The sequence below is a fragment of the Tetrao urogallus genome (assembly GCF_951394365.1).
Source record: "Tetrao urogallus genome assembly, chromosome: 3".
NCBI lineage: Eukaryota > Metazoa > Chordata > Aves > Galliformes > Phasianidae > Tetrao > Tetrao urogallus.
In genome coordinates, this window is record NC_136815.1 from 43,882,541 (window position 1) to 43,908,929 (window position 26,389).

Consider the following 26,389-nt stretch of genomic DNA (forward strand, 5'->3'; position numbering starts at 1 on the left):
TAGCTTTGACAACTTCCCAGCCTTCCTGCCTACCAGGAGCCCCAGGGACTCCACACATGCTTTCTTAGTAAAGTGTCTTGCCTTCCCATAGAAATATCAATTCTTCCTAAACAGTCGTTGCTGTTTTAAAAGAACACATATATATATATTAGAAATAAGAGTCTCAAATTTGAGAGGATTTTTTTTTTGGTTGGGTGCTATATAGGGCTGATCAGTGGCTATGTACATGTGCTTCCACATTCTCTTCAAAAACAAATAGCCTTTAAAGATTCTGATTTGTTAAGTTTCTGTCTTTCAGTAGAACAAATGTTCTTTTCACTGCCTATACTGATCAGCTTCAATTTTCTATACATTATTGCATTTAGGAATAGTTTGCAGTTGCTGACGAGGGAAATTCTGGAAGTGTTACTACTCCCCTTGCTGGTGTGTTGTAGTAATGGCACTTATTTCTGGCTTACCAGTGGTAAGCTGCTATTTGAATAGATGAGGATGATTTTAAGGGGCCAAAGAGCAAAACTTCAAAGTTTTTGTCTAATTCCTTATACCATGTGAATATTAAGTTAATAGAATGACTTTCACCTGTTTTTTTGATGACTGATGCTTGCATGACCTTGGGTGTGTATAAACTTCTCAGTGTTTTTCTTGGAGCTGAAACTGTTTAAACGGTGACATGGCAACTGTTTTAACTGGCTTATTTTTTATAAAAATGTATTATCCTGAATGAAAAGTCAAAAAGGCTTGTAGAAATGTTGGTAAATATTTCCTGGTGTTGCTGTCTTAGTGGGGATAATAGCAGTAATAATTAGTTTTCCAAGGGTTAAGAGATGGAGCTTTTTAACAGTGTAGCAGTATTTTCCTGCCACCATCTGACTGATACACATCACCTAAAACCCCACTCTTAGGTGAACTCAATTCTTTGTCATGATAAAAATCTGTACATTTGTTTTGCCTCGTTGTGCAAACCATGAAAATGTTACTGTGTAATGATGTATAGAGATAAGACTAGGCTAGGCTGTTAGGGAAACTGGGATCTTCAGAAGGAAGTTAATGTTTGTTCATGCTTTTTTTGCTTTTTTTTTTTTTTTAATACTTTGAAATAACCTAACAGAAATAAAGCAGAATTATGTTTCAGGAATTAATCATGTACAGCCCAGAATAATGTTCTACTGCTTCATCTGGTGCTGTGCTGGGATAGCTTTCGCACAGTCTTATGTAAGCGGGACTTAATTTGGTTGCTTATTTGCCCAACAATAACAAGCAGCATGTGGTCAGACAGAAAATCTGCTGAGTGCAGTTGTCTGCTTTCCAGCAGCCATCCAAAAGCGGATGGCAAAGGAACAACAGTTAAATTAAAGAAGTGCATGTGGTGCCATCTCTGAGTTCTCAAATAATTTTATTTTGGTAATGCTGTAAAAAGATTTCAAAATTACTTAAAAAAATTAGTAGTCTAATCTTCATTTTTAGAGGGCAAAAATGAGGAGCAGCTCTGTGTGCAAAGCACATGGAAGATGAGAGGTAATGGCATTAAGTTGCACCAAGGGAGGTTCAGGTTGGATATTAGGAGAAATTTCTTCTCAAAAAGAGCAGTGAGGAAGTGGCACAGGCTGCCCAGGAAGGTGGTGCAGTCACTGTCCTTGCAGGTGTTCATGAACCGTGTGGATGTGACACTGAGGGACACAGTGGAGGTGGGTTGATGGTTGGACTAGATGATCTTAGAGATCTCTTCCAACCTCAATGAGTCTGTGATTCATGTGTGCCCTGGTCAGCAGTACAGCCCATGTGGTGGACTGGGACTCACAGCTCCTAGTGTAACCTAGTCTCATAAGATAACGCACATGTGGGGTCTTGCATGTATTGCTGTGACTTGTCATTTTAAAGGTGGAAGTTATGTTGGGTGAGTCACTAAAACAGACCAGGAGTAGGGACCTGCACTTTCCCTTCTCTCATTTCTGCAAACAAAACCATTTCACGCTATATGTAGAGTAACAGGGGGACTTGGATCAGAACTTGTGATTATACCTGTGACTTATGAACATCGAGCCTGTGATGAGAGATCTAAATCTGAGTCCTTTCATTTATGATGTGATGAAATAATCCACGTTATTAGGAGTGTTCTGTCACCTTTTGTGTAGAACGTCCTGAGACTGGGAGGTGCTGGAACCATGTCCAGGCTGTGAAAGTGCCTGGCAGGGACCTGTAAAGGGTCCTGATGAAGTTTTTTTGGATAATGATAGTTCTTCCATTTGCCCAGCATGAAGGAGGAGGCACAGTAGGACAGTGAAGGATGGACTGTCACACCCATCCTGTCTCCTTAGCGAAGTATGCCATGCAGAGTACACTGTGCTTACCATGCTTGTTGCTGCAAGCAAAGCATTTCTCTCTGAGGACCTGTTAGGGGATAGAGTCTGCTGCCTATTTAATGGAAGGAAGTACGTTTTCAAGGCATATGGTTGAAATACAAATTGTGACTTCTTTTTGTTTGTTTGTGGAAAAAAAAATGTTTGAAATCTGTCCACAAAGCTGTCTGCCCATTCAAAACCCACAACTCCCCTCAACCATGCTTGTTTTTTTGTTTGTTTTTTTTTTTAATGAAATCCTTCAAGGCTGAATATGACTAGTAGGAGGCACTGTGAGATTGTAATCCAGAAACACAGGACTAATTTCCTTATTTTACTTTTAAATTAGTTTATTTCTGTTAACTAAAATTGAAATGTTTCAATTATGAATAACACCAGGAAGAACCTGCACACTTGAGTGGATTTAATGAATTGCATGTGTTCTCTCTGCTCTGTGAGCGCGTGCATGGTGGTGGAGCTTTTGAGACCTGTCACTTAATATATACTGAAAGGCATGTTTTATTTATGATGTATTAATTTTAACTATCCCAGCTTTTTCTCCTTTAGGTTTTATGAGCAGGGTTTCTGTAGAGCCCTAAGATCATTTTAATATGTTCAGAAGAAATTTTCATAGTCAGTGAGTTGCAGAGCTTTGTCTCATGAAAGAGTAAGAGTAGCGTGTTTCTTGTCTGCTTTTATTAGCCTTAAGAAGGCACTGGATTTTCTGGCATGATTGAGAATACTAAAGGGCGATTTATTCCTTTCTTTGAGAAGGCAGCTAGTCTGCATTTGCAGCCTGTGATATATTACACTATGGATAGTCTATACTATCCATATTAGCCAGTGTTGAATCTGAATGCATAGCAATGTGAGTACTCTGCTAAAATTTGTGATAGGTACTAACAATAAAAGCATACCCTATCTGATGGTAATCTAAGAGGTTACATTGTATTTTACAGCATCCTTGTTCTAGTTTGTGTTGTTTTTAATTAGGCACAATTTCCTTAGGAGTTTCGAACTTACTTCAGTGCAATTTTATGTTGTCTGCATTTGAACAATTTGTCTCTTTTGCCATATGTCTTTTTTCTCCAAGTATGTTTTATAAGCTGTATTCTGTAGGAAATTGTTTATTGAAAAGCTGTATTTCGAGACTACAGTTTAATGTTCTAGAAGAATATAGGAGTTGTGTGCTTTTTTTCTTTTTTTACGAAAACCCCAGTGTTACAGTAACTTGTGAGCGCACAGGAGAACTGCTTTTCTTGCTAACATCATGGACTAAAGTAACACAAAGACAGTGAGTGCAGCAAACCGAATGAATGTGGTAAGGTTATTACCTGATTAGAACAAGAGAAAAATGTATTCCATGCTTTTTTGTTGTTGTTGTTGTTTTTAAGATATGAAAGCATACTATAAAACAGAATTACTTAAGGCAATTAATAGAGTCATAGAATAGCTTAGGTTGGAAGGCAACTTAGAGCCCACCCAGTCCCACTCCATGCTGTGGGCAGGGCTGCCATCCAGCAGCTCAGCTGCCTAAGGCCCCATCCAACCTGGCCTTGAGCGCCTCCAGGGATGGAGCACCACAGCTTCTTTGGGCAGCTGTGCCAGCGCCTCACTGCCCTTGGAATGAATAATTTCCTCCTAACATTTAACCTAAATTTCCCTTCTCTTACTTTTAAGCAATTCTCCCTTGTCCTGCCATTATCAGACCATGTAGAATGTCAATCTCCCTCCTTGTAAGTTCCCTTCAAATACTGCAAGGCTACAATGAGGTCTTCCCAGAGCCTTCTCTTCTCCAGGCTGAACAAGCCCAGCTCCTTCTGCCTGTCTTCATAGGAGAGGTGCTTCAGCATTATGATAAACTTTATGACCCTCCTCTGGACCCACTCCAGTAGCCCTGCATGCCTCCCGTGCTGGGGGCTACAGGCCTGGATTCAGTACTCCAAATTGAGCTTCATGAGGGCAAAGTGGAGGGGGACAGTCACTTCCTTCACTCTGCTGTTGGTGATGGTGATCAGTTCAAAAATTGCTTACAGCTGTTTTACTGTAATTATCATTGTGAGAGTCTTCATGTTAAAAACTAAACAAACAAACAAAAAACCAACCAACCAAACAAAAAACACCAAACAATTGCAACATTTGAAAAAAAAAATGGGAGAACTCTTATGTACAGAATAGCAATGAATAGTTTTGAAGCAGCATCTCCAGATCTGATTACTTATGTGTCTGAAATGTGTAGGGGTGTGTATGTGTTTCAATTCTGCATTAAGAACACTTAATGAACCTTCAGCTTCCACCTTCATGAGCAGCAGTACACATCAAAGCCCTTGGTGTATATGCACTATGGGCAGCTGTTCTGGGTTGAGGTGTGCCTGGGTGCAGGGTGAAGGATTCGCATCTCGTGCCAAGGCTTGCAGGGCTGGTCCAGAGGTCATTTTTTCTATTGCTTTTGCAGCCTCACCACTCAGTGGGACTTAAGAGCAACAGAAGCATATCAGTTCATTGAACATTGAAACCGAGCTCACCACTTAAATTTTTGAGTTGTATGAATATTTATATTGACTTTGATGCTACCCATGCAGGGAAAGTCTGATTGAAGCATTTGGAGTAATGCTTTGAATAAATAAGTTTGTTTTCAGGCTAGTATATTTTTATTTATTTTTGAGACAGGGCGGATTTCTTCATTTTCTGGTTTAAAATAAAGTTTGAAATAGTGATCATCAGGACTCTCTAAGGCTTGGAAGTGGTTGAGAGTTATTTGAGTTGGACTTTGTCACTAGGGGGCAGTTAGTCACAAAATTAGCTGTGGGATTTCAGTTTTGTTTTGCAGAAGTTTTTTTCTACGGAGTATCTTTAAAAATACCGGTTGATTTTTGTGTTGATTCAAAAATGTGAACATATAAATATCTGCTGGTGCCAACACAGCTGAGTTTCAGGGCAGGGATCTGCAGTTAAACATTTCCTCCTGGTTGGGGGATAAAGGGTAAGGCTAAGGAGAGACTGCAGTGTGCAGGATTTAGCACATACATAATAAGCTCAGGCTAAAAATACACCAAAAGGCTGCTCAATTAGTATTAATTTAATTATTAAAAACTGAAGTGGAGCAAATAATCATATTTAGCAGCAGGGGAGAAAATAATCACAAATGCAGTTACATTTCTTGTGAGCACCAAAATCTTTCTGCTTTGAGATGCAAAACCTCCTCTTGTTGAAAACAAAGAAAATCAGAGCTCTTACTTTTTACACGTGCCCATCGGGAAGCATCTGGGATGCCAGCTGGAGTGCACAGGGGTTTACAGTAGTTTGTGCTTCACGCTACTGCCCAGGTTCACCTTACCCCCACGGCTTCTGATGGGATGCGGGCAGCCCAGTCACACAGGAGCACTTCAGCAGCTCCCCGTATGCCAGAAAGCTGGGTTTGTGTCAAGAAATGGCACATTTTACCTACCAGTTGCATGCCTGTATGAATTTGTCGTGGGACTGCTTTTCTCTGTTCCCCTCTGATAGATAAACAATCACAGAGAGCTGGATAGTACTGTAAGGGGTGTTCCAAGCTGATGGGCTTTGCTGTACTTTTCTGGCTGTCACTGCCAATCACAGAGAATGAAGAACTCAGGAACTGCATTGGCCAGGCGTTGCAATGCTGAGGCGTGCAGAATGCAAGGATTGGTTTACACATGCTTTCAGCAGGCATGGCATGCAGTCCTATTGCTGTGCTGTAGGGCTTGTTTGTCAGCGTTGTCCTCAGCTTCTGACTGGAGCTCTCCATAGAAGGGCTCAGTTGGGGGTTACTTGTTTTTGCTTTAGCTGCTGTTGGCAATCTAAGAAGTTAGTTATGTAATGAATCTGCTGTAGTGAGAGGGTGGAGCGAAAGGGGCATATTACAGGTGGGAACCTGAGTGGAACTGGAATCAGGAGGAGACAGAAATGGAAGACTACTGGTGACAGAGCTCTGGGAAGGGGAGGAAGCACTGACAAAGACCTACCATGCTGGAAGCATGACTTATTTATTTTAAACTGAACTGCCTCAAATGAATTCTCTGGAAACATGCTTTCAATAAAACATGGAGATGTAGGTGATTTCAAAAGTTTCAAAAACACTTTGCTAAATATCTGTGCGGGCATTTCTCTGCATCTCCTATCTCCTTTGAGGCAATGCTCTTGTGGTACATTTTGTAAGACTTGTAGGTGGGACATTAAAATTACAACAGACAGAAAAGATGGAAGAAATAATGACAATCTATCTTAGAACCATTTCTTACAATTAAAGGACGTGAATCCTGATTCAGGATTATGATTAAGGGACATCTTGTGCATTGCCTTCTGCACATGTGGACTCAAGATCAGGTCTTTCCGCACGAGTTTTGTCCCTTCACATACTTGCACCTTCTGTTTCATAGTTCAGAGGGAAGCAGCATTAAAACCCAGTGGTTAGCATGTAAAAAGAAAGAGATTTCATATAGATTCTCTATAGTTAAGGATTTTAAAACGATTGAGAATGATTTAGAATTAAAAAGGCAAGTCAGCCATGGTAATTATGAATTATGGAAACATTGCTTTGGCTGAATGATAGGTCAAGGGTACCCAGACAAATTTTTCCCAAGTATCCATTCATGGTGCTGGATGTCTGCTCACTGAAACTTTGTCTTTTATGGTGCCGACTTATCTGTGCAGGCATCAAGATCTGCCCGTCTGTAGTATATGCCAGGTGCTCAGATGACCATATAAGTGTTTCAGCGCAGGGATTAGATTGCAGGACCAGGATTTATGAGCTGAAATTCTTTTTTCTCTGCCTGTCATGATGAACTTCACTGCAGCATGGCTTCTGCTACGTTTCCTGGAAAGATAAGGTGGGCATCTGAATTCACAGTCACAGTGATTGAATGTTATTAGGGAAAGCTTAAAACTAGGTTTTACACAAACAAGATAGAAGTATTCAAGAAAAAAAAAAATCGGTACCTTTTGAAATGGCATTCTTTTGTGTAGCTTGCAGTCTAAAAGGGAACAGCATTTCTGACTCTAGTAATTGACAAAAAAGACTATGGTCAGCTTAATTATGAGGCTGAAAGAATTTTGAACAATTACAAAGTGTAGTTTTCTGTTTTTGCTTCTCATGCATTTTAAGTGAAGCAGGTAGAGGGCACTAAGTGCTAACATTCAGGATACTGCTCCATTGTGCTGATTCTTGGCAAATTCCATGGCTGGTCTTCAGCTGCAATAGCGGGGTACCTGTACTTTACATTATAATAGTCTGGTAGCACTCACACAATCCATTAATACAACTCAGCAGTTGGACTTGTAACATCTTAAACTGCTAAAAGTGGGGCTCCTTAAGAATCAGCATGGAAATAATGCACTGATTTGGAAACTTTCCATGAGGTCAAGTTTAGAGTTGATATTGCTGACTTTGCATAAGACAACTGAGATATTAAGTGTGTTGTATGTATTATGTTTTTCACTTTTTTAATGAATGAAGAGAGAGGCATTATTTGCCATGAAAATGAAACTCTACAGGAAAAAAACTCAATTTCTCTTCTAGACAGAGGAAAACCATTGGAGCAGTACTGTAGGAACAGCTTAATTAAGATATATTTGTATTTAATCAATGCTGTATAATTAGAAACAGTGTTTAAGAGTTTGTTACACTGACTGTTGAGCTATTTGCAATCTTTAAATGCATGTCTGTTTTATGAACAAAAAACCAACATCTCTTAGTTCTCAAAAAGGCTCATTTGTTTTTCTCTATTTATTGTAGTTCACTTCTAGGATAGCAAAACCAGAAAAACAGCAATTTGACAAGTGGTAAATATAAATATTCCTGTAATACTTCCTAAACACTCAGCATCTTTAGAATGTAACCTAGAAGAATGATCTGGTGTATTCGTGTGGTACTTAGGGATTGCAGTTCAACCCCTTGCTCTCAATAACTTTCTATGTAATTTTGGAAATCGCTGCGTATTGATAAGCTTTGCACACAGATCATAATTCTTGTAATACTCAGTCTTCTTGTCTTCTTTTCTGTTGGAAACTTGTCTTTGGAACATTGCTGTTACCAGGCTTCCCCACTGTTTAGCACTACTAGAGTTTTGGTGTCCAGGAGACAGTTTGTGTAAGTGCAGAGAATCTAAGTGGTGGAAAGCAGCACAATAATTATTTCAGTGGTTGTCTGGTGTGCCCCCACTGTGAGCTGTGTGAGATAAGAAACATAACTTACCCCTCCTGTTGCCAGGCTGACACCACTTGGACATGTGGTGGGCCCTACCAACCACGTTTTGGAGGTTGGAGATCTCCAGACTCTGAAGTACTTGAAAATGGGGTCCTTACAATTATTTTTTTTTTTTTAATTTTCTGTTGTGGTACATAAATACAGCAATACTAGATCAGACCTGAACTTCACCTTGCTCAATTTCCTAGCTGCAGATTGAAATCTCTCCACGTTGCCTTCCCAAACTCTGGCAGTTTGTGTTTCAGGGACTTCCTGTGCCAGAGGTGGTTTCTGTTTGCTTATCAACCCTCAAAGGATTTCTCATCTCTCAGCTTGCTCAGTCATCCCCTGAATCCATGTAAAGTTTCAGCAGCCACAACATCCCCTGGTGAAGACTTCCTGAGTTTCCTTTCCTGGTTGAGTGGAGAGCTGCTTCTTTGCGTTTGTTCTGAACCTGCCATCTGCCTGCTGCATTGGGTGCCCCCGGCCCTGTGTTTGGAAGAGGCAGTAAACAGTCAGCTCTGATTCACCCCTTCCATGTCACTTTTGATTTTATAGATCTCTATCATATCTCCTTTGGATTGCTGCTTTTCCAGGTTTTGTAGTATTGCTCCTTGTAACCCAGCCTGTCATTTTAATCCACCATTTTACCTTCTTTTTTTCTTCTCCATTTCTGTTGCATCCTTCTTCACATGAATGGAAAGATCAGAATTGCCTAAACTACTTAAGCTGCAGCTGTGTATATACACTGTAACACAACACTTCCTTTTTGTTTTTTCTGTAGTCTTCAATTTGGGAACAGGAATTATCCAGTCCGTAGAACAGGAGGCTCAGTGGAGACCTTAACTGCTCTCCACAACTCTCTGAAAGGAGGTTGTGGCAAGATGGGGGTCAGCCTCTTCCTCCAGGTAACAATAGGATAGGATGAGAGGGAATGGCCTCAAGTTGTGCCGGGAGAGGTTCAGGTTGGATATTAGGAAACATCCCTTCTCAGAAAGAGTAGTGGTGTATTGGAACAGGCTGCCCAAGGAGTTTGTGGAGTTGCTGTTCCTGGAGGTGTTCAAGAACTGTGTGGATGTGGCACTGAGGGTCGTGGTCAGGTGGGCATTGGTTGATGGTTGAACTGAATGATCTTAATTGTTTTTTCCAACCTTAATGATTCTTTGAACTTGCTGTCTAACTTTTGAGCATCACGGAATCACAGAATATCAAGGATTGGAAGGGATCTTGAAAGATCACCTAGTCCAATATCCCTGCCGGAGCAGAAACACCTAGATCAGGTCACATAGGAATGCGTCCATGATTCTGATGTTTATATAGGAGTCTCACCACCCCAGTATCTTGTTCCTGAGTAACAGAGTTCCACGTTCAGTTCATTACCCACTACTTTTAAGTAAAAATGTTTTTCTCTACTTAGCATCGCTTTGCAGAAATTTTATTTCATGTGAAACGTGACTACCTGCTTACATTTGTCCAAAGTTCTTTAGTCTCCATTGTTTCTACCTCTTATTTAAGGGTGGAATTAATATCATCAGCAAATGCTGTCATCTCCCTTCCTCAGATGGTTTTAAGAACATACTGAATAGTTTTATTCCTTTCTTAGCTGCCTGTAGGACTCTGTTGGTGCCTTTCTTTCACAGTGAGATGGTTATTAATGTCCATGCTCTGTTTCCTATCTTCTCTAAATCCACGCAAAGATGTTCTCTCTAATTCCATGCCTGTTAGGTTTCTGTAAGAAATCTTATGTGAGAGATTATCAAATACCTTTTGGAAATCCAAATAGAAAGTGTGTCTGAGTAGGAGAAAAAAGATATGGAGTCCCATACAATGCAATGCCTGAAGGAAAATAGCGGGCAGTCAAGGGACTTGTTATTGTTGCTCATCTGAACTGTTCAGTCATTTGTGACAAATATCAGTATTCTGGATGATTCAGTAGCAGCTGAACAGATGAGGGCTCTGAGGATGTGGATTTACAGTGGATTTATGCTGATCCATGCGTAAGCTTCCTCACTAGGGAACTTCTCCTTGCCCCCTCTACTATCCCTAGCCATGCATTTCCATCCATACAGCCGATGGGCCTGATTATAGCTGATATGATGGAAAATCAACCGATTTAGCAAGATGAGGGTTTTTAGCTGATGTCTTTACCACATGAAGTGAGGGACTAGTATTGTCACAGTGGAGCAGGAGAGGCACACCGTGGCATTCTCCATTCTTGGCAGAGATTGAACAGTTAACATTAGTCATGGAACCAAACTTTGAGCCAAGCTGTGCGTCTGTAGCTTGTCTGGAGTGGTAATTTTTACTAAGATCATTTGAATGTTGGGTATGAGGAGGTAGTGGTGTGTTACTATTTGATTTTCTTTTTCCAGCAGTGAGGCCACAGTGTGTTAATGGAATTGATTTATTCTCAGAAATGGAAAAAAAAATTGAGGGATTACTTCATGACTGGCTCTGTTTGTGTCTGAGTAGCATTTTCCCGTGATCAGTAAGCCCAGCTTCCAGTATTCCAGTGATCTTTTTTATTTTTATTTTTACTGTACTGAACTTCCATGCTATGCAGTAGGAACCATGCGTGTTTCCTTTTTTTTTTTTTTCCTTCTTTCCACTCTCTCCCCCTCCGGTGACTTTTGTAGATAGTTATGTGTAATTCAAGAGGATTAATAATACTTATAGGAATAAAGACATTACTGATATGTTTACGTGCACAGAAGAAATCTGAAACTCTTGAGTTGTTTGCAGCTCTGTTATTCCAGAGTCTCCAGCTATACATCTAATTAACCGTCTATTTAAAAATGCTGTTCACTGATTTCACTACTTGCCAGCAACATAAGGATGCAAAATTAATATGTATCCCTCATTACGCTTGCAGTTCTTGAACCTGGTCTTAATATTGTAAACAATCCAAGGTACACAAATCACTTTAATTATAGCAAAAGGTTAATGCGTTCACAATACCCAAAAGTTGTGTGTGGTTGTGTGGGTGTGGATGCTCAATTATCACATTTTCTTTTTTAGATCCCTTAGAAGGCAGGAAATTAAGTCCTGTCAAATTGAGTATTTTACTCTTCACTAATTATTTAAGTAATTACAATTTGAGTGGCTTTAGTCCAGTGTATTTTCTAATATGAAGAGAATTTTTCCACATTGCCTTTGTTTGTTTTTACACTATTTATTTAGGTATTATAGAATCATAGAATATCCTAAGTTGATAGGGACCCATATTTATAATAAACTAAATAGAAATATGCCTTTTTCTCCTCATCTTTGGAAATACATGAAGACCTTGCCCCTGCAGTTAGCAATAAGCCAATACTGCACTAGATTTTGTTAATAATCAAATGCAATGTTGGCTGTGTTCTTGAGCCAGAAGGAAAGAAAAATGTCTCATCCTGAGTGCTCAGTTCAGTAGAAATTAGTAATTTATATGTGAATAATGGCATCTTATTATAAATATGTCACTTGGTACTTGCTTGTCAGTAATTCACATGTTGATTCGTGTCAGGCACAAAGGATTGTTTTATAAAGCCTGAAGAAGAATAGAGTTCTTTGGGGAAAACAGACATGGGAAATTTTTCATTCATAAAAATTCATTTTAGTTTAGTTATGTGGTATAAAGAACTTTTTTGTAATTCCTTTCTCACCCTTGCAGAAGACGCATTAATGTTGTGCTCAGATTTGGGATGTCATCTTCACTATCCGTATTAATGCACACCCAGGATGGATTACACTTAAATTAGTCTGTCAGCCATTGTGATTTCAGTTCTTGGTTGTGCCTGGAATGTTGCATCCTACAGTGGCAAACAGGAAGACTTGATAGTTAATTTTCTGAGAACATGTTGGTCCATGATGTCAGAGGTGGATGTCGGTGGTATGGCAGTAGAGGTTGAACCCTCCCACCAGTATTCCATTACACGTGGTCACCATGTGACAGATGGCAGCACAGGAGTAGTCTGACAAAATGGCATCTGACATGGAAGTGTGTATGAAGCAAAGGTGCATCACTGAATTCCTACACATGGGAAGATGACACCTACTGACATTCACTGACGTTTGCTGTACATTTCTGGAGACCAACCAGCAGGTGTGAGCGTAGTGGGACAATGGGTGTTGCATTTCAGGAGTGGTGGCAGAGACATGAATGATAAATCACATTCCAGATGGCCATGAGGTTTTTTTTACAAGTGCAGCATGCAGGCTTTTGGTCATTGCAGATGAAAATGCATAGCTAGTCGTGGTCACTGTGTTGAAAAACAGTGTTTTGTAGATGAGAATTTCTTCTATCAAATGATAGTATTGTACTCTTTGTATCTGATGTAGTCTCCATGCAAATAAATAGGAGGCACTACTTTTGGAGTGATTGCATGAATAGCAGTGTGCTTTATGGTCATGTTCTACTTGTAGGTCTCCATAAAACCGCACCTGCACATTTTATTGATGTGAATTGTACCTAGGTACTAGCTTTTGGATATGTACATATGGTCCTTTGCAAGCAGCAGTAATACGCTCTGAGGGCAGAAAATGTGTGTGTGCAAAACCTGCAGGTGTGGTTTTAAAGCCTGCCTAACGATTTACCTTCTGTGTATGAAAAAGGTAGGCTATGCCTTAGAACACCTCCTTAGCCTCTTCCTGAGTGATGGAGTTGCTAGAGTGCATCATTTGGGCTTTTGCCATCAGGGTACTTGCAGTTTTCAGGGTATAATGCCACCGTACTGCCATTATTTTAGCCTGTTTAATTAACGATGTTTTCAGTGACATACATGAGATCAGTTCTCATTATTACTTCTCCAACTGAACTTGCTTCATCAGCCCTGCCACTACCTGCTTCTGAGCACTGCCAATACCAGAGTTGGCAGAGCAATGATGGCATGCAGAGGGAGTTCAGTAAGGATTTCTGAAGCAAGCAAAAGGCTCCTGCCAAACCAGGCTTGGAGAATCAGGGTGCTGCACCTGCGGGTATGGAGGCAGTTGCAATTAGTGCCAGTACATGCAATAAACACTCCATTGCTGTTCAGTTAGCAAAAGTTAGTGGTGGATTGAATTACAAACCTGAGCTGCAGGTTTCTCTTTAGAGGCAGTAAGCATAGAGGATTTATTTATTTATTTACTTGTTCAAAAGCTTAAATGTGCTGTCACAGCTCTAATGTACCCTTTGCAGTCTGGCCTTCAAAGTTTATTTGGGATTTTTGGGACAATCATCTCATAAGATCCATAATATTAAATAATTGCTGTCAGGTCTCTCTCACAATTTTTCTTCAAATTCTACCCATGGATTATTATTATTATTTATTCCCTACACTGCTGTCTTTCCAATATGGAGGGGTACAGTTTGAATTTCCATATTTGAAGAATGTGTCCAGAGAGCATGGCTGAAATGTTCTTACAGAAGTCTTCTCATTGAGGTTATCTGTATGTTGCTATCGTCTCTTCCTTCCAGGAGCACCTTAAAATATTACCCATCCAAAATGATTAAAGCTGTCCATTGCAGAAAGACAGAAATAGGTGTTTAATTTGGCTCTGAACCCCTATCTTAATCTGAGGACCTTATTTCTTAATAATAAAAATAGAGCTAGTTTGATCTCTTTGTAGGATGGAGAAAGTGGGAAGAAGAGATTTTACAGTGCTCGTCATCAGCAATTGACTCAAATTGCAATAAGCAATAAGTAATATTATTTGTTAATATAACCTTATTTGTAATGCTTGTTGTAGCAAAGTTACAAGTGACAAGCACTAAAGCTGTGCATTCTCTAATAATTCACTCGTGAGAAATCAACTACGTTGATTAAACTGTTTTCAAGTTGTCCAGATCCATCTGAGAATGAAATCTGCAGCAGTGGTTGAGCTTCCTGCCCTCCTGCTCTCTCCCCAATTTCTTCTGACTAGCACTAACCTGAATCTGTGTGCATCCTGGATTCGTATTATATGCTCAGTCATGGGTGACCTTTAACAAATGACTTTCAATAACTATAGCTAAATTCAAGCACTAGAGTTGGTCGCAAAAGGTCATACTCTAGTTATACAAAACATAGATAAATTTGTACTCCCTGCAGCAACTGAATGCTGTAGGTTTTTGTTTTGTATCTGACCAATCTTAATGCAGAGCCATGCATTTGGAAAGGTTAGATTCAAGCTTTGTTTCTCTTTGCCTTTCTCCTTCTAGTTTTCTTTCACTCTAGAATTATCCTGTAAAGAATATTTTTTGTTGTTAAGGTTCTGTTTCAAAGGGCTCCTCTTTCACCTTTTTCCCTGAGTTCGTCACTCGTTAATTGCTAGTTCTCATGCGTGTAATCCTTCTTGCAAATGTGAGCACTGTCTTTCTGTGAGTGTTAGATTCTCATTGGGGAATGTTTTACTTTGAAATGGAACGATTTCAGTGAAGTTATTTGGGGCCAGCATACTAAGAGCGTGCCTTTTTAGACCTTAAACAAAAAAAGTGGCAGATTCTAACAAGTACGGTTTATTTATGTAGGCATAACTTAGAATGGGTAATAAATTGAAGCAATATTTGCTCTCAGCACCACTGGTCACTTCCTGGCCTTATGTTGTATAGACAATTCATCTCTTTTTTATTCCTAAAATACAGAAACTGTAGACGAGGGCTTCCCATTGAGACTTTGCTGTGGGATTCTACTTTGTAATTAGTGCCAAAGAGCTGGATTTTCCCATCCCTGTTTGGGCTTGCTCATCTTGCTTGCCACTGCTTCCGATTCAGATCAGGGAAGCTCTGTAGCTCTATTTATGGACAATTATCCTAGAAGGTGAGTCAGGAAGAAAAAAAAAAAAAAAAAAAAAAAGACTGTATGTATAGTCCTATGGGAGCTTGTGTGTTGTTCATCTTTGGTACTGATGCCCCCATCTTCATGTGCCATTTCCAGGCCATTCTAATTAAGATTAGGTGGGCTCCATGAGCTTCACAGCTGGATATCCACTCATTTTTACTACAACTAAAATAGCAGCAGCTCATCTTCTCTAGGGTATGCCACAATGGATTTCATGAAGCCTCGTGCCTTTGCCACAAAATGGTTAATCTGACTGCAAATTCCAGCTTCAGTCACATTCCTCATCTGGGTGGGGACTGCCGTATGTTCTTAATGTGGACAAAAATGAAACAGGACTTAAAACCAACGCCAGCCTCGTGTCTCTGCCCTGCTGTCAGTGCAATGCAAAGCTTCTGCTGTCTAGCACTGAAACAGGGTGTATTAGAGACTAAGATGTCCATGGCTCTTACTTCTGTGTGGGAACCATGAGTACACAGATGCATGCACTAGTTGCTCTCCATGATCTTTTCCTTTGTGACAGTTCCTACCTTCCTGCTCACATAGTAAACATCAGATAGTTTCCCTTCAGAGGGAAGAAGTCACCTGTCCTTCATTTAACACAAACAGCCTTGATATAGGAAACTGGAAAAGCACCAGCTGACAGGAGGAAGTGGCTTCTTTTCTGTCAAAGCCCAGGAGCCTACTTTGTGGAAGGTAATAGCAGCAGCAGTTGAGCTCAACACTGTAGCATAGTCAGAAACATTTTAACATTTGATCTATACTTCAGATAATCACTGTATAATAAAGCTCTGTGTATAGCTAGCTACATGGAAGTAAAGGCTGGTGGTCCATCCAATTTGAAACAGGAGTGCAGCAGCCCTTGCAGTGTGAGAACTGAGGCAGTTTCTACCTTAGGATCTGGAACATGTTGTGATGAAGTTTGAGGAAATGTGCCTGCTAAGCCATAATTAACTGATCTTTGCTTGCATAATTGCAGATGAGTAGGAATCTATTATTTGCTCCATTTGGTTTCTTAGGAGAGCAGGAATCTGAGTAACTCATGAAGTGGCTAGATAAAAGAAAAAACATTTCAAAGCAGTTGCACAGTAAGCTGTGAAACAAAACTGAAACCAGCTATTCTTATTGTTAGATACAAGATGAATGCCAAACAAGCAATGAAAATATACACAGCATTGACTTGGAAACCCTCCAAAGTATGGTATCAATATTTTGTTGATAGTAAAAACAAATATGTTGTCTGGCATGTTTCCATCATGTCAAATCTTCCATCCTTAGAGGAACAATATGCAAAATATTCATTTTTTTTATTTCTTAGAAATATAGAATATAATCAGCTAGAAGAAAAATGATAAATATGCCTGCCTACTAATTACATTGGTGACCATTGTATGGTCACCAATGACAATTTTTTGTATCATTTGAAAATTTTTGTCAGTGTTGATGAGATAAAGGGTAGGTAAAACTCACATTTTTTATTATCTTACATTCTAACATCTCCATCTCCTTGCTGTAAGTACAGTTACACGATATTAGCTAATGCAGAATTTGGCTGAAGCATAGGTTTGAATTGCACCTCTCCCTCTTTTTTATGCACAACAAAATTAATGAATTAAGGCTCTCAATCCTATTAACACTAATGTTTCTTAGCCAGGCCAGGAACATTTTTTTTTTCCTTTGAGGTTTCTTTTTGGTAGGACTTTTTTAGGTGGAAACTGAACGATGTATGTTAATAAGCATAAGACATTGGACTGCTGGGGCTTTCGTAAATGTTTAGTTTCCTGAGGTCTTCTGAGCCTCCCAGAAAACAATTCTGCATCCTTATTAGAGACTGACAAAGATCTGTTTTTATATCAAAAGTAAGCAATGAAAAATTACCTTGGGAGACCTTGGAATGCTATAAGAATTTCCATGTTTTGAAATGGCCAACTTTCCTTTATTTGCTTCAATCAGTATCAACTTAAATTTCACAGGACCACAGAATCACAGAATGGCCAGGGTTGGAAGGGACCTCAAGGATCATGAATCTCCAACCCCCCTGCCACATGCAGGGCCACCAACCTCCACGTTTAATACCAGACCTGGCTGCCCAGGGCCCCATCCAATCTGGCCTTGAACACCTCCAGGACAGGGCATCCACAACCTCTCTGGGCAGCCTGTTCCAGCACCTCACCATTCTCTCTGTAAAGAACTTCCCACTGACATCCAACCTAAATCTTCCCTCCCTCAACTTAAAACCATTTCCCCTTGTCCTGCAGTTATCAACTCTTCCAAAGAGTTGATTCCCCTCCTGTTTGTAGGCTCCGTTTAGGTACTGAAAGGCTGCAATGAGGTCACCCCACAGCCTTCTTTTCTCCAGGCTGAACAAGCCCAGCTCCCTCAGCCTGGCTTTGTAAGGGAGGTCCTCCAGCCCCCTGACCATCTTTGTTGCTCTCCTCTGGAATTTCTTTCTATGTTTCTCACTGCCAGGGCAACTTATGAGTTGGCCTTGTGACAGCTGAGAAGGGATTATGCAATACCATGAGGATGTGATTAATACTGTAAACATAGTCAGTTGCATAATTATCACAGGTGCAAGACTAAGCTAACCAATGTTTTGAAGGCAGTGCTGTAACAGAACAGTTTTGCATTTCCGAATTCCGTATTTGGAGGAAAATGTGATGCCTGTCCGAAGGAGCTGTGCAGCTTGCATGGTCTTAGAGAACCAACAGTTAAATTATAGGAAAATGCATGTTTCTGTCCTGAATATTTTAATCTTTGTGTGCTAAGTTACAGGCATGTTCAGAGGGTAATCTCAGTTACAAGTCTGAAAAATAAATCCAAATGTTTCTTTCTCGGGCTCTGGTGCCATTGGAAGTTTCTTCAAAAGTTTTGCAAATGCATGGTTTGGTTTTCTTTCATTGCTCTAGCAGGTTAAAAAAACAGCAAAGGAAGTGGAGAGGATCATAACCAAATACACTGCATATGTGTTTATTTAAATCTATAAAAATAAAGTAAAATCCAAAGCTGCCAGTGTTTCTATCATGAGCTGGAAAAAAAAAAATTAGGATATTGAATTTATATGTATGAATATATATGTATATATATATATATATATACATACATATGTATGTATATATATATATATAAATATATATAAATATTAGGATATTGAATTATCTCCTTAAAACTGCTTTCCTTTAGTGCCATTCCCCTTCTAGTTAAGTGAATATGGTTGTCTTAGATTATGAATGTGGCTATTTCAGGGCAAGGCTGAGGGTCCCCTCTTGTTTAAAGAATAAATTTGATTTAGGGGTGGGGGGGAAGAAAGAAAAAAAAACTATATCCTTTGTTGCCAGGACTTGCAGCAGTGACGTCATATAAGTTGGCAGATCTGTGTATTTCAGGGATTTTACACTAATTAAATGCAGTAGTATTCTTTTGCCTTTTGAAATGGAACTTTTTTTCCCTTCGCTATATACTTAGGGAACAAACATGCTGTCAAAATCCTTAATGTATCCAACTATTTGAGCATAAGAATAGCAAGCTGTTATTTGTTCTGTTGGAGTGTACTCATATTTCCAATCAATCTTTTGTACCTGGTAATGTTAATTATATTTGAGCTGGAAGAAGTTTAACATTGAAAGGAATTACAGCAGATTAATCTGTAAACCTGCACAAATATCACATTCCTTTGTATGAAGGTAAGCATGGCACAGTGTGCATAATTATGTGTTGTTCCTTGTTTAGGTTGGGCACATAAAGCTGAGGAGTCTGTGTTGCAGTTCTTCATGGCAGCATCAGTTAGGACATGCTCCTGTGTCTTGAAGTGGTCACTTACATTACAAAATATACATTGTTCCTTTCTGTAAGATACCATTCTGTTTAAGAATAAGTAAGCAAAAAACAAAAAAAAAAAAAAAAAAAAACCACCAGAAAAACCCAACTTGCCCTGGAAACAGGAATTAGTGTACTAATTAGTGGTTGAAAATACACAGAAATCTTTTAAAGAATGTTTGCTGTATTTTTTTTTTTTTTTCCTGAAGTGATACAGCTTGAGGTTAGCCCAAGAAAGCCATTTATCTCAATCACCCCAAACTGTGTAAAGGTACTGTTTTATGCTTTTTGCAATTAGTGAGACAAAAGAAAATCACTAAAAATGAATTTAGGGAGATTTGTTTCTCCGCTTCCAGGTTTCAACAAGTGTTTTGTCTCAGTTGCACCAGTTTCTCCTCAGTTAGTGTGATAGGAGAGCAGCAAATAACTGAAGTTTGTACTGGTGAACACAGATCATTTGAGTCGGTGCAACCGTGGATTGCAGTCATCTATGATGGAGGCTGTTTGATTTGCTTACATTGTCAAATCTGGTCATATAATCTACTGAGCTGAGTTAGGAGCAGTTTCCTAGAAAAAAAAAAGTTTCAGGAGAAACATGGGAGAATGATGACCCATTTGTGCTGCAGAAGATGTGTCTCAATGGACTACGTGGTCTGTCTGCTGAACAACTTTTGTATAAATTTCCAAATAGCTGTCAATTCCCCAGTTAGTTGATGTTTGCAGTGGCTGTAGAAAAGCTGTTGTGAATTTTGAACTTAGCATCTGAAAGCCTAGGGTAATGAAATGTCTGGCAAATCTCAAGAATTATATGTATGTCATAACAGTAATGCAGGTATTGCCTCTGGGACTGATTGGCATGTTCTGATGGCTCTGGTTCTATCAGTGTGTGTGGTTGCACTGTCCTTTCAGTTTGGACCTTGTTCTCTAATGCAACTTGCTGAATCATTCAAGTGGATAATGGCCATCACCACAAGTGATCACAAGGCACCTGAACAGAAACATCCTTGTAAAAGTTCAGGGTGCCATAAGTAAAACCCGTGTTAGTGTGACTAGTCATCCTGAAGAAATCTGTGGACTTGAAAAAATGAAAAGAAAATAAAAAGTGGGACAGACAAAATGCTGGTTATTTCAATGGCAGAACTTCCTCCTGCCCTGCTGTTAGTTGTCAGCTAAAAGCTGTAGGGCTAATGTACTTTTGCTTTGTAAAAAACTTATTTTTTAAAAAAAAGCTGAATAGTGGATGGCTTTTCTATTTAATAGCTTTTGTTCTTTAAAGAATATCTCTTAAGCTTAGTGATCATCTATTACAGTGAGGAAAAGAGATATAAGAGATTATTCATGCTAAGTGAAATGAAGATAGTGTTTATTGCATTCGTGTTCTTGCACTTCTTTTTTTTTTTAATTTTAGATTATCTCCTTAAAACAAAAGTGCAGTACACAGCAAGACTTTGCAGGCTTCCTGAAATAATGGTGCCAATGTATTCCCACCCTAATTTGCAGCATCTCTGTTACTACAGATCTTAGTCTCTTCTAAGTGTAACTGCTGACTGTTCCAAATTCACAGTTGTTCCATGATGACGACAGGGATCATCTAGTGAATAAATGGGGAACACAGTATTCAATTTGCTGGTGACCTTGAATTTGATCTCTCTATTGTCCTTAGCAGCCTAGTCAGTCTCTGTCCTGTTTATCCCAAGTCGTCATTGCTAATGTATCATGTAGAGATATTCGCAACTTTCTTCTCCTTGTGACTGTATTTGAATTGGTGAAAAAGAGAGCTAAGAATGAATAAAGAACTGCGTAAATTCTTCTTCACTTTTTCCTTAGCCGTGTCAAAAGTGGCCACAGAGAGCTTCCCCAGTCTTTCTGTTCATTTTTGTATTTGTTTGAGGTAGAAACCACAAGTTTGATTGAAAATGCAATTTGCATCTTGAGGCATCACTGGCAATAATGCAATGGCATGAAAGGCTACTCTTCGCGGAACGCACTTTTCCCTCTGGGCTGACTTTAGAAACTCATTGATGTCACTTCCTTCCTCACTCAGCAAGTGAATTTTCACTAATTCTCAAGACCAGCTGTCCATGTTGTCAATAGAAAGTTATTAAAATTCCTTTAAAGTGAATCAAAATAGCCTAAAAACAAATGTACTGGGAAACAGGAAAGCATCAGTATTCAAAGTCCACAAACCTTTGAGCAAAATAGTGTTGATCTAACCAGAGATTTCAAGCACTGTGCTTCCCTAGCAACTTGTATATCATTACAGAATGCTAAAAACAAATACTCCTTCTATTACCAACAATCTATTTGGCTAAAAATGAATTACAAGAATCAATTTTGTTACTTCCAGAGATGATCTCATTGAAAATACATTTGGGGAATTCACCCCAAAACGGTAGTTTTTTGGATGATATTTTTTGTTTGATGAGGAAAAAAAAGAAGCATTGTTGTTATATTTAGCAAACAAAAGCAGAACAGAAGCATGCAGGAAATAATTATCATGACAATCTTACAACATAGCCTGAAGTAATTATTTCTATCTGAGTTATCTGTATTGCTTTCCTTGAAAATAGGAGAATTCTCAGCAAGCGGTAGTGAAGAATGTTTTCCTTTAGATATGAGTGTGTTTTAATACTTTAAATATTTTCATTTCATTTTAAAGCTTCTGTCTTGTGCCAGACACATTAGCACAAAGAAATTCTGTTGAAATGGAACATCGTTTCTCACGCTGAAGGAGGCAGCCATCCGTGTTAGGCGGAAACAGACTCTCCCCTGGCAGCTTATTGTGCTACTAACATGTTGTAAACAATGTCCTGTCATTATTACTTAAAAACAAACAAAAACAAAAACCATTCTGGTGGGTACATGTGACTTAGCTGGATAGGTCAGTGTGAAATTCCTGACTTCCCAATATGTGTGGATGATCTCCTGTAGCAGAGGGAGAGTAATTGATACCAGCTGCCTTTTTGACAGCTAGTGCATAGGAACAGTAAATTAAGCAAAATCACTGTCCCTTTTGATGTGAAAGAAAAGAATAGGTCTGAGATGTCATTGCTGCTAGGGTCACAGATGGCTGTAGGAGAGCAATGTTCTGTCTTCGGTTTGCTCACATCTTCCAGAGCACACTGAAGAATGCTGCAGAAGGCCAGGATAAGGGAGAAGAACATAATTCAGCTCACCACTTTGTGGATATTATCAGAATAGAATTTCTCCCTTGAGCCAGCTGGTGCCTAACAGTCATGACACAGGCACGTAATTTTATCTTAGGTTAACAATAGAATCTGCGTTTCTCCTCTGATGCTCAAATCCTGAGCTGGATGCTGCCAGTCTTTCAGGCATGTATACATGCAGCAGTGCATCTCACAGTGTTAATTAAGATAGCATGTGTTTGAAATTTATTGTCTTCACTTTGTATGTTGTAATTCCTTGTAGAGTACAGGATTAGCAAATTTGGATACCTTCATCAGTCTCATTTTTATGACATTTTGATCACGAGCAGCTTTTTTTTTCTTTTTATTTAAGACGGATTTCCATTTAGAAGTTACAAGTTTTTTGCACACGGTAAACTCTATTTCTCAATTATAAAATTCAATTTTTTTTCCTTTGTTGTTTCTGACTACAGTGTTTCTTGTGTGTGTATGTTATCATATTCATTAAAATATGTCAGACTAATTATTTTCTTTGTCTTTCAGTGTCTGGAGAAAAATTACAGCAACAGATAACTATGCAGGTACTTTGACACTTCTGTGTTTTTTGTTACTTAATTTTTCATGTAGAAGAATTGTAGGAATTACAAAGAGGAGAACTTCACAGGACAGTCTGATATTAACTACATAAGTATGTTGGGGATCATGGATCAGACAGTTTCCTGACTCTGCAGAGATGTCACATTCAAAGAGTAGCCATCTTTTCTGATTTAAACCTAAGCCTTACCATTTAAGCAGTTTACTGCATCTACTTATTGTGTTAATGGTGAGCTCAGAGGATAGATAATATCTCCACTGTTGTCAAATTTTGTAGCACAGGTGTTTTGTTTTTTTTTTTTCAAATAAGCAATACTTTGCTAGTGTTCCTTTAAAAAAAAAGCTAGAAAACTATTGGTATGAAATTTGTTGCATGTAAATGGTGTCTTTGTTTAAGTTTTCATTTCTGCTGTGAATTTGCCTGAGGTCTCACTAAACTGAAAGTATTTGGGGAGGTGGCTTTTGTCTTGTCCTTCTTACTGCATCAGATGGGACTGTTTAGAAGATCATTGTTATGTATCATTTAGTGTCTCAGCATCATGAAAAGGATATAAGAAACTATTCTGAAGTTAAATTTCCCTTTACCATGTGGAGAGGAGGAAAGACATAAGTTTCCTAAAGTATATGCTCTTGGAAGGACTTGACTTGTAAAGAAGGGGCGTGTTACAATTTCACAGGTCTATGTCCTCTTACTGAATGCTGTTATCTAAATGCTATATAAATGGGTATTTGTATTGTTCATGAGATTTATTGATAAGTCACTTAAAAAGCAATCACTAAAATGTTGGTATTTGTGCAATAGCCCTCCATTAAGTAATCTTCCTTCTGAGCCATCAGTTGAGGCATTGGCGTCATGCCTGGCCATTATCTGATGATCTAGGTGGAGGACTAACCCATTAGGTGACTGACCATCCAAGGTAGCTGTGCACATCTTGGCTTTGACAGCATTTCCCCCGCCATGGCACAGCACTGCACAAATGTCACTCACTTGCAGTGTCTTGAGCTGACATGGCTCCTGACCAAGTAAGGACCTGCCAGTCTGGAAGCCTGTGGGAAGCCTAATCCTGCAACATCAAATAATAATCATAGTTTTGTTCCATCAGAGCTGTTGGAAGCTCCCTGTTGTCTCAAATAATTAAAGAGTGAACATACTTAGCCCCAAACATAGCATTCCATCAAGAAGAGAATAATCTTTGGTTTTTTCCTAAATAAATGTAAAAATGTTCTGAAAGTTAATGGAAGTTGTGTGCTTTGGCTGGGAGTTAATATCCTAAAACAAGCCTAATTAGCATTTAGAAACTAAATTGCATCTGAAAATTAGCCTGAAGTGCCTTGCAAAAACACTTTGGGATGTCCTTTTTGGCCAGAAGGGGGGGCAGTTGTATTTTTAAAACACAACGAGGCAACATTGCCAGGGTTGTGGTTGGCTGTCTGGAGATCTAACTCTGTACTGTTCCCCTGTGACAGTTAAGGGCATTGCTCTTTGCTGAGGAAGAGTGGATTGTGATAAAAAGGATGGTTGTTGAAGTTGCAAACGGTGGACTTGGTCCTATGCTTTGTGTACCTGATCTCGGTCTTCTCCTGCAGCCACTGCCTTCTCCTCAAATTACTGAGCCACTCTGTCTCTGTGCAGTTTGCTAACAAGCATCTAATTTTTCAGTAAAATTCCATTACTGTCATATGTAAAGACTATACCCAAATAAAGCTATAAAAAGTTGATCTGGGGACAAATGGTAGACATTAAGTTTTAGATGGGTACCAGTGAAATTGGTGATGCTCAATTCCAAACTTCCTTTGAACTTCCAGGAAACAGAAGAATGTTTTAGAAAATCATTTTATTTCCAAGTGTCTAACTTTCAATGCCATTGCAGAGGCACATATGGTTTGAATTAATATTATTTCAGTAAAAAGGTTTAAATTAAAGTTGATCTTAATGGAGTACCTCCCCTGAGAAGGTTCTTTTTATTCCCTGCACTGAACCACATGTTTTATATGCAGATAAGGTACTTTCCCAGCTTAAAGTTTTGTAGTTGTCTTTCATGCTAGTGAAACAGCACTGAGTTAAACTGGCTGCCAGAAATCTCAGTGAGGTTCTGCAAAAGATGGATATTACAACTCAACAGGAGTAGGAGTACGAAAGGGCAATGGCAGAAGATGTCTTGTTGAGAACTGAGTGAGACAGGGTAGGCATGGGAAATGGATAAAGATGGGGGTTTGGGACTTCAGACATCTTAAAGACCATTGCTTTTTCTCTGTGGTTCTTAGCTCCTTCTAAAGTCTAAACAAGTTTGGAAAAATACTCTATAAACATATTATGATGATAGTATCTGTTTCCAAACCCCACTGTCCACAGTTATCACTTTTATTGTCTCATGTTCGCTTTCATCATGAGGTATTTGTTGGTTTTCCATGAGCACCCTTTTGTGGTTTAGATGTTGCATGTTCAAGTAACAACAGTAGTCATCTACTGCCCTACCTGAGCAGGGTCATCCAGTCTTTCTAACTACCTTTGCAACTTCAGGGTAAATCCTGGCACCAATCTACAGCCTGATTAACTGTAATGTGTTAACTACTGCTACAGGAAATGCAAGGAAGCAAGAACAGACATTGTGCTTCTGTGTGAGCATCTCAGTTATAAAGCATGTTCCAGACTGCCACTCAAAATGTGCCTGAAGGCAGCACTTTGTTTCATCCTTGCCACTCAGATCGCTCTGCGTTGTGGTCTTCCTATATACTTCTACACGTGGTTTTGCCTAGTGCTTCCTGGAAGCTCTGGAGCACTATCAGTATTCATATTTGCATTTTGAAGCTGAAGTTGTTTGCGTGGTCAGACTTTTGGGTAAAAATTTCAGCTGTTTGTCTCTTTTGTGGTGAAATTGTTGGTTGGGTCAGGAGGCTGTTGGAAGAGCTTCATAGTATGTCCTATCATTTTAGCCCCTTGAGAGCTCTTTCCTTAAAGCAGTTTGCTTGCTGTCTTGCATGTTGTATCATTCTCTTAATCTATAAACGTCTCTGTCACAGAGGATTTCCCATTCTATACATGGGGTTGGGGAGATACAATATCACAGAAAGTGCTGTAATGTAGCGGAGTACCTGATAGACCCAGGCTTGAATGAGGAGTAACTGTACATCTGCCAAAGAGGTGGAAAAAAACAAAAAAAAAACAAAAAAAAACACCAAACCTCCTCTTGAATGTCAGTGTAAGATTATTGTGCAGACCATGTTGGGAATGACCTGTACATTCTTCAGGTATCAGGTATCAGTGCGGTGTAATATACTCATGTCAAGATGGAAAAAGGCAGTTCAGTCCAATTTCTTTTCCTTATTCAGTGCTGTGGTCTACTGCAGTACTCTTCCTTCTCCTCTTCATTCCCTTAGATGACCTAGCTAGGATAAGCTTAATCTACATACAGTGGCTTCCAGGTACAGGTTCTCTCCTGCTTTGACGTCATATTCCTCATTGTTACTTTGTTCCACCAAATTTAGGATGTTGAAAGGATTCAAAAGAAACTACTG

General features: G+C 39.2%; 1 protein-coding gene across 1 annotated transcript in view; it reads left to right on the forward strand.

Annotated features, from left to right (window-relative positions):
- Positions 1–7,154: 7,154 nt before the first annotated feature.
- The window catches only part of CHST9 (carbohydrate sulfotransferase 9), a gene marked incomplete at both ends in the record, with an annotated part of 32,887 nt that continues 13,652 nt past the window's right edge, over positions 7,155–26,389 (forward strand). The window contains 4 exon segments of the mRNA XM_079533702.1: positions 7,155–7,186; positions 9,326–9,401; positions 9,404–9,449; positions 22,823–22,860. Coding sequence (XP_079389828.1) covers positions 7,155–7,186; positions 9,326–9,401; positions 9,404–9,449; positions 22,823–22,860 — 192 coding nt within the window.